The sequence below is a fragment of the Quercus robur genome, chromosome 4 (genome assembly GCF_932294415.1).
Source record: "Quercus robur chromosome 4, dhQueRobu3.1, whole genome shotgun sequence".
In the NCBI taxonomy this organism is placed as follows: Eukaryota; Viridiplantae; Streptophyta; class Magnoliopsida; order Fagales; family Fagaceae; genus Quercus; species Quercus robur.
Window position 1 is genome coordinate 72,920,042 of NC_065537.1, and position 15,874 is coordinate 72,935,915.

General features: G+C 34.2%; 1 protein-coding gene across 1 annotated transcript; it reads left to right on the top strand.

Moving 5' to 3' along the window:
* The first annotated feature begins 4,238 nt into the window (after positions 1 to 4,238).
* LOC126722546 (protein NRT1/ PTR FAMILY 5.4-like) lies at positions 4,239 to 8,264 on the top strand. The gene is made up of 6 exons (XM_050425697.1): positions 4,239 to 4,335; positions 4,413 to 4,630; positions 5,435 to 5,625; positions 6,581 to 6,655; positions 6,868 to 7,122; positions 7,376 to 8,264. Exons 1-6 carry the CDS (start codon positions 4,239 to 4,241, stop codon positions 8,262 to 8,264), a joined length of 1,725 nt encoding a protein of 574 aa, XP_050281654.1.
* Positions 8,265 to 15,874: the final 7,610 nt, after the last annotated feature.

The following is a 15,874-nucleotide window of genomic DNA, read 5'->3' on the forward strand; positions in this document are numbered from 1 at the left end:
TCTAACGTAAATAATATCTAACATAAAAAATAAATATCTAACTTAAATATCTAACATAGGAAGATCCAAGTGCTAGTATACCAACACAACAATCAATAAAAAAATAATATAATTAACAAAGAAAAACTTTAACAATAGAACAATGAGATACGACTAATAGTCTGGTGCAATGGCAGTGAATTGAATAAAGAAAAACTTTAACAATAGATTGACTTTAACAACTTGTCCCGAGTGAATAGTATAATAGGCCAATAGATTAACTTTAATAAAGAAATACTTGAATTTTAACTTGTCCTGAGTGAATGGTATAATAGGCCAATAGATTAACTTTAACAAATAAAAACTTGAATTGAACACATGAATACCTCAATAGTAAGCAACTGGTATGGCAGTGAGTAGTCTAGGACTCTAGGTTGAAGTGTGGCGGCTATGTTTACAAAACAATTTGATACTGCTAGGGTATTAAATTATTAATGTATTGATCTTTTGTCCTTATTATATATATATATATATATATATATAATATAATATTAAATAAATAATATATTACTATATATGGAAGGTGCGGTGCAGTGCGGTTTTTATATTATAAAACCGCAAACCGCATTGCATCATGCGGTGCGGTGCACTGTTACTTGCGATGCAGTGCAGTTATACCATTTTGCGGACGGTTTTGGTGTGATTTTTGCGGTTTGTGCGGTTTGGTGAACACCCCTAACAATAACTATAAGGCCACAATTCGGGATAGTATAGGAAAGAAATCTATTATGAGAATATGGTTTTTTTTTTTTTTTGTTTTTTATTTATTTATTTATTATATAGAATTTTTTTTATATTTTTTTATATTGAAGTGCATGTATAAATTCATATTGATTGTGTGTGCTTTTGTGAATGTACTTGTTTATGATATGGTTTTATTTATAAAAATGCTAAAATTTTTAATAAAATATTAAATACACTTTAACTTGTTATATACGTTGTAGGGTCACAATTCGAGGCCTAAGCCCAAAATGTATGGAGTCTTGATCCAAGGAGCCCAATACAATAAATTTGTAGAGAATGGGTCAAAGAATTAGGTCCTAATAAGTTAGACAACAGTTAGTATTAAATTGTATGGTGGTCAAACACAAACCAAGGATGGTGATATCAATAAACTTTCAGTCCAAGGAGGTTAAATCTGTATATGATGATCACTTTAGAATATCAGAACGGTTTTGATTGTTATATTGTTTTTTTTTTTCCTTCCCCTCTCCATGAAAGAGTCATTCACCTTATATATCTTTCTTTGAATAATCTTTACCCTCCACTTGTTGATCATCCGAATCTCTACTTGAGTACTTGTTCCATTAGACACCCTCTCTAACTCTCTGTGAGTTGCGGTAGCCAAGGTAACACTGTTCAAAGGTATTCTCCACATAAATGTGGCCAGAAAAGTAGCTGCAGTGCATTTAATGTGGTAGTGATAGCATTTTCTTAGATATTTTTAGGTTTTCTTCTTTCTCATGTGTCCGCGAAGTACATCTATGTCATTGAAACTTCTTGGAAGATCACTTTTTTTGTTGGATTATACATTTTGAACCCTATTCATTAAGTCCGAGGAGGATATACTCCTCGGATGACCCTTCATTTGCTCTATGCCAATGAGACCCGATCCGGGAATATCTCATAATTATTTGCTTATCCTTGAACCCATTTGTATCTTCGGATAAAACCCAAGGCCCAATATACAATCTTGGGCCCTTGCCCCTATAAAAGTACTTTTTGGAAAAAAAAAAAATCATGAACTATCTTGTTTTAAGTTACATGACACTAAATTATGGTAAGTTGTCAAGGTATTTTTTATTTTATCCAAAAAAAAAAAAAAAAAAAAATCCCTTTTTTGTGATTCAAAACTACCATTCTTTAAAAAACAAACAAAATTATATCCAAAAAAAAAAAAAAAAACCATGATGCATTGGGCCAATGCATGTATGTTCAATAATGACCAATATCCAATAGCATCAAAAAATTTAATGCACTAGTTGACCCGGCTTAAAGGACCAAAATAAATGTCCTAGAAATGAGTGAGTTTCATACATATAAAAGGACCCAATTGCCCATAGAGCACCAAAAACTTTTTTGTTATATATCAATTCCAATTCTTTACAGTTTACACCAACCCTGCATTGATCATAACACTTGTTAGCACTTAGCACCAAGTCACGAATCATAATGGCCATAATGATACCAAGAAGGTCTCTACTCAACAAAGCCCCTTAAGAGGTGGTTTTGGAACGCTGCCATATTCATCATTTGCAGCTTCATCTTCATATTTCAACTCCTTTTAACTTTCACTTTCTTTTGCTTGCAGTCATTGAAGTAGCAGAGCGATTTGTATTCCTAGGCTATCCTATCTCCACCGCGGCTAAGAATGTCAACACTTGGGTTGGCATATCTTGTTTCTTCCCTTTCTCTGGAGCCTTTGTTGCTGATTCCTTTGTTTGGTCGGTTCAAGACAATCCTTTTTGTCTACTATCATTTATTTTAAAGAAATAATATGTCTACAATATTTTTACAACATTTTTACAACAAATCCTAAGTAGCAGGTTGTTACTGGTTGTTATTGTTAGGGCAAAAAAGTAATCTTAATGTTAGTTTCAAATTTGAACCAATAACAACTCACCACTTGTGATTTGTTGTAAAAATGTTGTAGACGTAGTATCTCTCTTTATTTTATTGTAAGTTACACTTAGAGCTTATAACAAATGAGAAATTATTGTGTACTCTCTTAGTACCATAAATGTGTATTCTCTCCTCTGACATAAATGATGAGTTCTATTATTAAATTCATGGTGGGACCTACCATTTATGTGAGAGGGAGGAGTATGCATTTATGGTACTCTAAGAGTACCTAATAATTTTCCATAACAAATAAACTACTAAGCATGGAATATGATTTTTTTTTTTTAATTTCAATTAAAATTGAGATAATTTGCCAATCAACTTACAGTCAACTAGTCGGTTGGTATTTCTTCCTATTTTCAAATGAGATATCCAAAGTTAGATTTAATATGCAGTCACAAGCGGTGATATGTACTTGTATATTTAATTTTATCAATAAAGTTTTATCCATTAATTAAAATTAAAAATTAAAAGGGGGTGGGGGAGCTTCTGCTCTTAAATTTTTTATTGGGTAGTCAAATGGGCTGGGCATGGCTTAAAATAGGTTGGACATGGGCTTGTATTAAAGAGTACAAATTGTTATTCTAATTAAATATATTAATATTAATTTATATAAGTTAAATATATTATATACATTTATTTTTTAGGATTATTGAAATCCAATTTCCTTTTCCTATCAATAAAACTTTCATCAAAAAAAAAAAAAAAAAAAAAACCCAAAATGCTCAAAAACTTTAAAGCTGACATTGACAAATATGTAGACAGTAAAGTGAAGAACCAAAGGCCCAAAGCAGTTATTTTTGTTTTATTTGGTCACTTGAAACGAAACTAACTAAAACGTAAATAGTAAAAGCTTTATTACTTAAAAAAAAATTTTGTTGAGAAACTTATTAATTTAAAAGTAAAATTAAGGGGTAATTGTTCACACATTGAGAAATTGTTCACACAGCGGCACAGCATCAAGTCTATTAAGAAGGGTTTTTTTTATTTTTTTATTTCTTAGTAAAGGAAAGTTATGATATATATATATATATATATATATATATTGGAAATTCAAAAAAAAAAAAAGAAAAAAAAAGAAAGAAAGAAAGAAAAAGAATTGCTGTATGTATTTTGAGGAATTATTTTTTCCCAAAATCTTAGGAGGGGTAGGTAGTAAATTTTAAGAATATTTATAATTCAAATGCATCTGTTAATGGAAATTTTAAAAATTCAAGCCCCGCTCAAGCTTCAACTTATTTCATTTTTTTATTCTCAATAATAAATATTATTATTCCTTTATAGTCTACATTTACTGTATCAAACAACCCCTTCAGTTTGGCATTAGTTCATTTTCTATTCTTAATAATAAAGATCACTATTCCTTTTGTGGTCTATATTTAGTGTATCAAACATGTCATATTACTATTTTATTTTTCAACCATTTTCCCCTTTCTGTGTTTTACCAAAGTGTCATATTACTATTTCTTCAATCATTTTCACCCTTCATACTCCAAGAGCATTTCATCATTTCATGCATATAAAAGGACCCAATTGTCCAAAGAGCAACATCGAACATTTTGTTATAGCAACTAGTCATGAATTATAACAGCCATAAAGATGAAAAGAAGGTCGACTCTGCACAACAAAAGCCCTCCAAGAAGGGTGGTTGGAAAGCTGCCATATTCCTCTTATGTAAGAACACTTCCTTTCTAATCGGGCTTTATGTTCGTCTTTCAACTCTTTCAATTTTCACTTTCTTTTGCTTGCAGTCATTGCCGTAGTAGAGCGATTTTCGTTCTTTGGCTTGTCTGCAATCCTCGTCACATACCTCACAAATGAACTTCATCAACGTACATCCACAGCGGCTAAGAATGTCAACATATGGACTGGCGTATCCAATATCGTCCCTTTGTTTTCAGCCTTTGTAGCCGATTCCTTCTTGGGAAGGTTCAAAACAATTGTTTTGGCTTGTGTCATTTATCTTGTGGTAAGTCATATGCAAGTATTTAATCAATATAATATTAAATGTGTTGTGTCCATAATGATATCTTCATCAAGGTCTCAGTAGTACACTTGTTATTATTTATTGTAGTCACATGGTGTGAGGTTAGTAAGTTCACACTTGAGACTCACTTTTTTATTCAACCATAAACTATTTTCACTTCAAGTAAAATAGCAACGATCTTGTTGACCCTTAATGCAGATGGGAGATCCATCAAGGTGATGATCGCATATTTAGAGGCTTTGAGTTGAGTCTGAAAAATCGTCTGTCTAAATGAATGTCCTAGGATATTAATTTATGAATGCCCTAGGATACTAATTTATATGCGAGCACATAAATATATTTGTTATGAATAGATATATCAATTTCAAGAGTCATACCCTTATATCGTTTATTAAATTAATTAATAGTAATTATCTACAAAAACAAATCACTTTCATGAAACAGAATTATTCATTAAATGGAAAGTCATTACATATAGCAGGGTGTATAATATTATGGTGTGACCCATCATAATTATACAATAACAGATCTATTTCTAGTTCCTTACGTCAAAACTTATAAACTAAATATACACATTTGAAACTTTTGAATATACAGTCTAATCCTTCACACACACACACACATTACACATTTGCAACTTTTGAATACAATCTAATCCTTCACACACACACACACACACACACATACACATTCAATTTTATCTTTTTGACATAACCCTATATAGTTAGATTTCGTTATGTGTTTATGCCTCTAAATCTTGTGCTTATGGCTTTTACACGATGATAGGGAATGACTTTGTTATCATTGTCAGTATCAGTAGTTCCCTTGGATTATCGCAAAGTGATAATCTTTGTAGCACTTTACATAATAACAATTGGGGAAGGTGGGCACAGACCATGCGTCCAAACCTTTGCAGCAGACCAATTTGAAGAGGATTCACTCGAGAATAAAAAGGTCAAGAGTTCATTCTTTAACTGGTAGTTTTGGGGAATAGAGCTTGGCCCGTCTATCGACATTTTGGGAGTGGTATACGTACGTGGAGGTAAATTATTTTGGGAAAATACTAAAGTTAGTACAAATTTTATTACAAAATACTTATAAATTAATGTGATAATAAATGTAATTTTTTTATTTTAATAAGATAATAAATTAGGAGAAATACTAAAAGTACTAGAAATTTTACTAAGACAAATATAATAAAATTTGTAATATCCATATAACATGACTCAAATTTGTCCAGCTATTCGGTGACTTTGAAAAAACAAATTTGTTGAAAGTGGTAAATGTTAATTATATAACTTTTGTTCGAAATTTTTTTATGAATCAGATGCGAGAGGTTCGGGTAATTGTTTAAGGATTTTGTTAACAAGTACACTACAAGCATTTGTTTAAGAAATACTTTTAGAAACTTTTTATGGGAAATAAGAAATAAACTGATTTTTTTTTCAATTTTTTATATTTTCTATAAAATTGGTACTAAAACTTTCTTAATATTAATTGTACAATAACAAATGTAATAAGGGCACCTACTAACCGGACGCATTATTTAAATGTTTTGATTGCTTTTTATGAAAAAGAAGAAAGTGCGTAATATGCGGAGTATCTCAAATTTTTTACTATGATGGATATTTAGTGATTCTATAATTTATGCTAAGCCTGCAATTTCTCAGAAAGTGTTGACATGAAAAATCTAATAATGGTTAAATAATTAAATTTGACTTTCTATAACAACTTAAATTATTAGGATAAATAGTTAATTCATACTTTCTCATCTATTTAAACCTTTAAAACAAGTGATAATTTATCAAAAATTAACTCATTCTATTTTTCATTTTCTTAGCAGCCACATGAATATTACTTACAACTATGTTAGATTCTCGAATCCAACTGCAAAATTTCTAATAATATATTATGCTTTAAGGATATTATCAGCTGGACTGTTGCAACTGTAATGTTGGCAGTAGCAATGGCAGTGGCACTGATATTGTTATTGCTAGGAATTAAGAGGTACCGTAAACAAGTTCCCCTTGGGATAAATAGTTAATTCATACTTTCTCATCTATTTAAACCTTTAAAACAAGTGATAATTCATCAAAAATTAACTCATTCTATTTTTCATTTTCTTAGCAGCCACATGAATATTACTTACAACTATGTTAGATTCTCGAATCCAACTGCAAAATTTCTAATAATATATTATGCTTTAAGGATAATATCAGCTGGACTGTTGCAACTGTAATGTTGGCAGTAGCAATGGCAGTGGCACTGATCTTGTTATTGCTAGGAATTAAGAGGTACCGTAAACAAGTTCCCCTTGGGAGCCCGATAACGACAGTGGCACAGGTACTTGTGGCAGCCGCGAGGAAGTGGCGGGTGGAGAAGAAGCGCGACAGTGGTGGTGATTATTGTGAAGATGGGCTCCTTACACCGGGTCAACCTAAGACTTGGACTTTGATCCATACAAATCAGCCGAGGTATGTGTCTTTGGGATTTTTTTTGGTACAATTTTGAGGCCTTAAAACCCTTAAAAGTTTTTTGGAACAAGTTGGGGCCTAAGTCCTAAACCATGAGCTGGCCTTGGAGAAGTCTAGACCCACATGTAAAGGAGAGTGTAAAAATAGTGATACTTCTCAGTATTTTACTTAGAATTGATGATTCGTGTTTTTGCTTTCTAGTTCTCTTCTAAGAGAGGATTTGTCTTATAATTAAGCTAGTTGTAAACTGCAGGTGTTTGGACAAGGCAATGATTTTTGATAAACACGATGCCATAAGAAAAGTTCGAGATCCTTGGAGGCTATGCTATTTAAATCAAGTAGAAGAAGTGAAGCTTGTTCTACGCCTTTTTCCCGTATGGTTGAGTTGCTTAATGTACGCAATAATCGTAGCGCTAATGAATACCTTCTCTGTAAAACAAGGTAGTACACTGCAACGATCCATTACACCTCATTTTGTCCTCCCCCCAGCTTCACTTCAAGCCATTGTTGCCCTCACAATCATACTCAGTATGCCCATCTATGAACGATTTTTTGTCCCCATTGCTAGAAAATTCACAGGACATCCATCTGGCATAACTATGCTACAAAGGGTAGGCGTTGGTCTATTTCTCTCTATATTGATCATGGTTGTGTCAAGTCTAGTAGAGACGAAAAGGATAAATGTTGTAAAAGAGTATAACCTATTGGACCACCCTAATGTAAAAGTACCAATGAAAGTGTGGTGGCTACTACCACAATATATAATTACTGGTTTGGTTGAGATATTCGCATTTGTTGGTCTCCAAGAGCTGTTTTATTCTCAAATGCCAGAGGCAATGAGAAGCTTAGGATCAGCAATAAACCTTAGTGTTAATGGAATTGGAAATCTTGTTAGCAGTGCAATTATTTCTATGGTTCAGGCAATTAGTTCAAAGCATGGAGAAGAATGGCTTGGTGACAATCTCAACCGTGCGCATCTTAATTACTTCTACTGGGTGCTGGCTGGGATCAGTGCTTTGAATTTTTGTTTCTTTTTATGGATTGCTAAGCGTTTTGCGTACAAAAAGCTTGACGAGGATGATGTTCTAGAAGAGAAAGAGTCAGGTGCCATCGACAGGGACACGGGTGAGGAGATAATATGAGCGTAAGCAGTGGCGGAGCCAAGATTTCAATTCAGGGGGGGCAAAATTATAGGAAACTTTGGAAACACAATCGTTCATCTATTGATCTTCCACTCAATTTTTTAATTAATTTTTAACACTTCATTGCTAAAAAGCCTCAAAGTTTGTTACCAAAACATAGAATTTGAAACAATGAAAGAGTCAAAGAGATTGAGGGGGAAAAAAAAGATTAGTGAAAAGATGTAAGCATTAGAGATTTAGTGTCATGAAAAAATTAGACAAAATTTGAAAGTATGGATTCGCTAGTTAGAGTTGGAGCCATGAAATATTTTAAACACAATTTAGTAGACGATTTTTATTTAAACTTAAAAAGTGTGATGAAAATTGAATTTCAATTGTTGTAAAGATTAAGTGTTGTGTATCTCCCATTAAAAAAAAAAAAAATTAGTAAGTGTCAATGTGTCCAATTTAGTATTATCTCTTTGTATCTTTTTTCTCTAGTATGATATTTAGTATAACTTTGTTGATAAAGGTACAAGTGTGTAGCACATCTCATGACAGCACATCAAGTTCTTGCATGTGCTGCTCGAGAATAACAAGCCACCTCATAAGGCACTAACTCTCACAAACATTCATGATATTAGATCAATAGAATGTAAAATCTCAATTTACTTGAACTTTAGGTATTTGACAGAAGCATATTAAGCAGTTCTTTGTATCAGAACACTATGGTAGCCAATTCTAATTTTGCAGGTGTCTCAAATGCTGTTAAACAGCTCTTTGTTTTCGTTTTAAGATATATAACATATTGTATACTCTTCTCTTTGTTGGGGGGAATTAATTTCGGCATCAAACTATCAAATTTGTATCATTTGCATAGTTAACTGAAATTATGGGTTAGAATTTGATGTTAATTGGTTGTCTTTGAAATTTGTCTAGAAATTCTTGGCGTGGGGGGAGCAAAGTAATCCAGAAATCTTATACTAAAGGGGTTTGGGAGGAAGGTCAGGGGGGGCAGTTGCCCCCCCTCGCCCCCCCTTGGCTCCGCCCCTGAGCGTAAGGAGTACCACATGGCGATGTAGGTCATAATATGAGAGTACTGATGTTATATATCCAATTCCAAACCAACTACACTCACTTTAAAGTGCATGTTTTATGTAAATGTAGTAAGAGGGTTACGTTTAATCTCTCTCCATCCTTCATGCTTCCTATTGATGGTCTCCTTTTTCATTTTGGGATGTTTCATAATATGATTTTTTTTTAAATTTATTTTTTTTAAGAAGCAATGAACACAATACTAATAATTTTTAGGGTAAATTATCATTTTTGTTCCTAATATTTCAAATGCAACAAATTTAATACTTAACATTTTGGTATTGTGTCAAAATAGCCTTTGTCGTTGAGTGAGCTCATAACAATTTTTATCCATTGAGGGGTCAATGTTGAAGAGTCTAAATAAGAATGGGATGTCATTGATCTGTGTGCTCTCTCTTAATTAAGTGAGGCAAGCCATAACTTGACCCGGAAAATTATTAGGTGCTCCCGGAGTATTATAAATACGTACTTCCTCCTCTCACATAAATAGTGGGTCCCACCATAAATTTAATTAATGAGATCCATCATTCATGTGAGAGAAGGGAGTACGCATTTATGGTACTCCGAGAGTACACAATAATTTTCCAACCCACCGTGGAAAGTAATTGTACTTAAGTCTAATTAGTGTCAAATCATCATCACTCACAAAGGTTTAAACTTAGATTCTAACCCATATTAAGATAGTAACTATTAGGCCACAAACCGAGATGGTGATGAAGTGCATAACCTCGGTAACCTACTCAATCATTATAAATGGTTCGGTTCATGGATGCATTGTGCCTACTAGGGGTCTCAGACAAGGCGACCCATTGTCTCCTTATTTGTTCCTGCTTTGTGCTGAAGGCTTCTCAGCTCTTATTAACGAAGCAACAAGATGCTAGCAGTTGAATGGAATATCCATTAGTAGGGGGGCTCCAAAAATCAGCCACCTTTTCTTTGCCGATGATAGCCTCCTTTTTTGTAATGCCAATGGTGCTGAATGCAACAAGTTGAAGGAAATTCTAAGAATATATGAATCTGCTTCGGGGCAAAAGATCAACACCGAGAAATCCTCAATATTCTTCAGCCCAAACACTTCTCAAGAGCGAAAGGATGAAATCTCTTAGTATTTTGGGGCCTATGAATGACTCTCGGCATACAAAGTATTTTGGTCTCCCATCCATAATTGGTCGATCAAAAAAGCAAATCTTTGCGGAGATAAAAGAAAAGGTTGGTAAGAAGCTGGCTGACTGGAAAGGCAAGCTTCTCTCATTGGGAGGCAAGGAAATTCTAATCAAAGCGGTGGCTCAAGCCATCCCCTCTTATACTATGAGTTGTTTCCTTCTCCCAATGAGCCTATGTGAAGACCTTGGAAAGGGATATGAGAAGCTTTTGGTGGGGTCAGAAGCAGCAGGAAGCTAAGATTGCTTGGGTCGGTTGGAAGAAAATGTGCAAGCCTAAATCCCTCGGAGGTATGGGTTTCCGCAACTTGCATGCGTTTAATTTGGCCTTGCTTGTAAAACAAGCTTGGCAGATTCTTACAAACCTATGCTCCTTAGCAGCCCGTATTTTAAAGGCGAAGTATTTTCCATATGAGGACATTATGAATGCAAGCCTTGGCAGCAGCCCCTCATACACTTGGCGAAGTATTTTTCAAAGTCTTGAAGTCATTAAGAGTGGAACCCGTTGGAGAGTTGGAAATGGGCGTTTAATTCACATTTGGGAGGACAAGTGGCTCTCTACTCCTTCCACATTCAAAGTTATCTCCCCTCCAAAAGAATTTGGGGATTTCCCCATGGTTTCCTCTCTCATTGACCAAGAGACTAAGTGGTGGAAGCCCAATGTGGTAAGGACGCTCTTCTTGCCTTTTGAAGCGGACACTATACTTAAAATACCCCTAAGTCAAAATCTGCCAGCGGATTCCCTTATTTGGATTGGGAACAAAAGAGGGATGTTCACTGTCAAAAGTGCGTACTTCATTGCTGCTAAGCTTCAGACCGATAAGGATTTGGGGGAATGCTCCTCAGGGGACTCAAATAGTATCATTTGGAAGAATCTGTGGAAATTGAAGCTCCCTCCAAAGGTCAAGATTTTCTCTTGGAGAGCTTGTGTAAATGGCCTTCCTGTGTATGTGAAAATGGTGGAAAGAGGAATTCATTTGGGCTGTGATTGTCTTGCCTGTGGGGAAGAAGCTGAAAGTCTCACCCATGCGTTAATTTTGTGTGATTTTGTTCTCTCTGTATGGTCTCTATGGCAAGACTGCCCCTTGAAGTTGCTTGTAAATGCTACGGATTTCATTGATGTTGTGCATAAGTTCTGTACAAGCCCCAATGTTGTGCACTTAGAATATTTTTTTGCAATTGCTTGGGCAATTTGGCACAATCGAAATCTGTTAGTGCATAAGGATAAGGGTCTCTCTCCTCTGCAAGTTTGGGATTTGGCGAGGTGTTTTAGAGGATTTTCATGAAGCCAACGATGTACTCTGTTCTTTGAAGCAAAGTTCAAATGATGGCTGGATGGCCCCTCCGCCTGGGTTTTTCAAGGTGAATGTAGATGGCGCGTCGCCTTTAGATGGCAAAGGCATCTCCGGGGTTGGTGCGATTGTTCGTAATGATGAAGGCAAGGTTGTTGCAGCACTGTGCAAGGCTCTGCCTTTGTGTTTCCCAGCAGAGTGGGCCGAGCTCTTTGCTTTGGAGCAAGGCGTCCTTTTGGCTCAACAGTTGGCCATTTCCAACGTTGTTTTTGAATCAGATGCTGCTTCTGTGATTCAAGCTATTTTGCAGGATCTTTGTGGAGGTGAAGTTGGCCATATAATTCAGGGAATACAGAGAGCAAAATCTTCTTTCGCTAGCTGCTCTTTCAGACACGTGAAAAGGGCTCATAACGGGGCTGCTCATGAGCTCGCCCAGTTTGCAAAATGGAATAATGCTAGTCATGTATGGAAAGATGATTTTCCGTTGTTTTTAGAATCCCTGCTTCAATTAGGCTCTGGCTGATGGTTGTATTGTTTCAGCTTTGATGTATTCCTTTTCTTTTCGTTAATGATATCTCATTTCCTTCTCAAAAAAAAAAAAAAAAAAAAAAAAAACCGAGATGGTGTTGTAAAGAAATCTATTATGAAAATACGGTAAGTTATGGTAAAACACTTTTTGGGAAAGAAAAAAATAATCAAGTTACATTACACTAAATTATGGTAAGTTGCTTCTCAAAAAAAAAAAAAAAAAATTATGGTAAGCTGTCCCACTCTGAGAAACCACCATTCATTCAAAAACCCCTTTTTTGGAATATTTTGCATGCTGTTTTAATCTCCATGGATTTCAGTGGCTGTGTCAATTGGATTCATTTTTTTTTTTTGAGAAACTGTCAATTGGATTCTTGAGTGCGCTTCTAGTCAATTGTAGTCCAACCCAATATTGACTACCTTGATAAATTCTCTCTTTTTTTCTTTTTTTATTATTAGCTTAAACTTTTAAGATAAATGTTAATATATCACAATTTAACTCATACTATTTTTCATTTTCTTATCTGCCGCATGACTTACAACTTTGTTACATTTTTTTTTCTCTCTCTCAAATCCACTATTTAGCTACAATTGCAAAATTTCTAATTATATATTCTGCGTCCAAATCAATATTAGTTGGGCAACAAGATTTGGAATGTTGGCAATAACATTGGCGATGTCACTAACAATTTTCTTTCTAGAAATTAAGAGGTGCCAAAAGCAAGGTCCCTTAGGGGGTGTCCATGATCACTACAGTGGCACAGGTGCTTATGGCAGCAGCGCGGAAGTGCGCGTGGATGAGACGCGCCACAGTAGAGGTGTTTATCACGGAGATGAGTCACATGCGTCGGGTCAACCTAATACTCGGACTTTGACCCGTACAAATCATCTTAGGTATGTGTCAATTCTTATGGGTGCACACACATAATGATATTATGTATTCATCCCACCACTAGAAATTGTAAAGGCCTTATCACCAAAAAAATAAAATAAAATAAAAATAATTGTAAAGGCATATTCGACTTTTAGCGTTCACAATCTAATAGTAATAGGATATTTAAGATGTGTTGTGTTTTATGTTACTCCTATATTTTTAATTTTAGTATCACCTATGTTTTATATATATATATATATATATGTTATGATAAAGTTTAGCTATAAAAATGGTTGTACTCTTATTAGAGATGAATTTTGACAAATTTATTATTAGATTATATTTTATTTTTATATCTTTTATACTCGCAAAATTTCTAGAAAATTAAAAATTAAAAATTATGTCATCAATAAATTGTTTAAATTATAAAATTTTGTAGTTTAAAATTATGTATAAAATATAAACTTATAGATCATATAGTCAAATTTGATTGACACAAATTTTGACATTTGTATTAAGAAAATAAAGAACATGTAATCTAATGGTTAGATTTTCAAAATATGTAATAATGTTCATTTTTTTAAAAAGGAAGTTGTAGCTTAAGGCTACAATTAATTTTGTTACTAAACTTTATCCTGATATATATATATATATATATATATATTTGGAGAGAGTTTCAACCTGGCATCCACTTCTGATGAAATTTCTTATTCACCAAACCAAAATACCAATGGTTTTTTGTGTAGGTGTAGACACCGCATTTTGTACCCCTTACGACTTGGGCCCCTGTTCTCCAATAATGCTCAAACTCTAAGACCTAAGGCCAGTTTAAAGCCCAATTAGATATCAAATTGACTTGAGAAGTGTTAAAATGGAAAATATCACTTTTTTAAATGTACAAAAATCTATTTTTGGAAATAAAAGACCAAAGTGGCCCTCGGCTCACGTACGTGGGCAAAAGCCTGTGTACACGGGCCAAAGCATGCGTATGCAGGTACAATCCTGCGTACGTAGTAGGGTTTTAGAAGTATGAAAAATGCAAGTTTTCTGCAATAAGGGCTGAGGTTTAGAATGAATTTCACATCGTTTGGGAGCCATTTCAAACCCTTATTTTTCAACTATAAAAAGTCTTATATGGTACCTTTTCAAAACACACAAAATTCCCATGAGAAAAACCTAAGATTCACTAGAAAATAGTCAATTAAAAGGGAGTTTTTCACAAAACACCCTGAAGTCATTTTTATTTGATTGGGACCTTTTTTGGCCCCAATCCTTTTGAGTTTAAAGTTTCTAATCGCTATTTTATTGAATTGTGATAGATTTGACTGAGGGGAACGATAAAAAATCAAGCCTATGATCTTTTGCTTTAAGGTATTTTTTCTTGCTTCCTTTTTCTTTTTCTATCTTTCTTTTTAGTTTTAATCCTATAGCTTAGGCTTTTATATGTTTGCTTAGGTTAGTTTTTATACTCCTGTTGTGTTCTGAGCATGCTAGATAGTTAGAATTAGGGTTTTTTTTTTTTTTTTTTGGTTTCTGGGTTAGGGTTCTTAAACAAGTCCCACGCACGCATGTCATGAGCATGCGTATGCAGGTTAAACCCTGCGTACATAGGCCTCTGGCTGCGTACGCAAGCACTTATCCAGAAATCTTAATCTAGATTCCTTATGTTGTTTGTTTAGTTTGTTTCACATGTGTTGTCCTTTTTTAAAGTATTTTCATATGATCATACGTATTTGTGCCTCTGTCTTGTATGCTTGTTGTCTTTAACATGCTTAGATTAGGGTTTTTATGCTTGTTTCTTGCTTTGACGCTATGCCATTCATTCACATGTCCATGCATCAATGCCACAGGTGTTGTATTATTGATAGGTAAGTAAAGGGTAAGTCATGCATTAAAAATATCCATGCATTTGTGTTGGTTTTATTTTGATGATATGATGAAGCATGCTTAGATGTATGATTAGGGTTTATAATGTGTTAATGCCTTGTTAATAATATGTGTTGCTAGCTTGAATGATATGCTTGCTGTCATGTTTGGGGCTGTTGTCTTGTTTAGATGTATGATAGGGTTTTTGTCATGTTAGATGAATGCTAGGGTTTCTTATGTGTGTTTGGCCTTGTGGATAGATAAGCATGCTTGTTTAGGGATAAAGATGCCATGTTGTATGTTAGATGCATGTTTGTGTGTGTTGAGTCTAGAATACAAGTGTTGAACTAGTTTTTAATAAGGTTAAGATTAAGACACAATGATGGGAGACCAACCTTAGGGTTGGGTGATCTTGGTTGCCTAACACATTCCCAAGAGTATACCTAAACTTCGAACCCATACTCTAGTAGTAAGATTAAAGATTCTTTCTCGAAAAGGACGTTATATATATGGTTCATAAACCATTGCAAAAACTTGGTAGTGACTCTTCCCTTGTGTCCACATTAGGCGGGGATTGAACCCGAAATTTCTTATTCAACTATTAGAAACTTTACTAATTGAGCTTACTAGAACCCTTATCTTGTTAGTTATACTAGAGAACATCTTAGCTATGTTCACAGGGCTTGGCTTGAAGTCTTGAACTTGTCATGGACAAAGTCCAAGACTTCAAGCCCTATGGCAATGCATACTTAAAAATATGATTTATGTTTATCAAATTAATTAGGAAGGGACATTTTTATTTTCTTTTGAAATTAA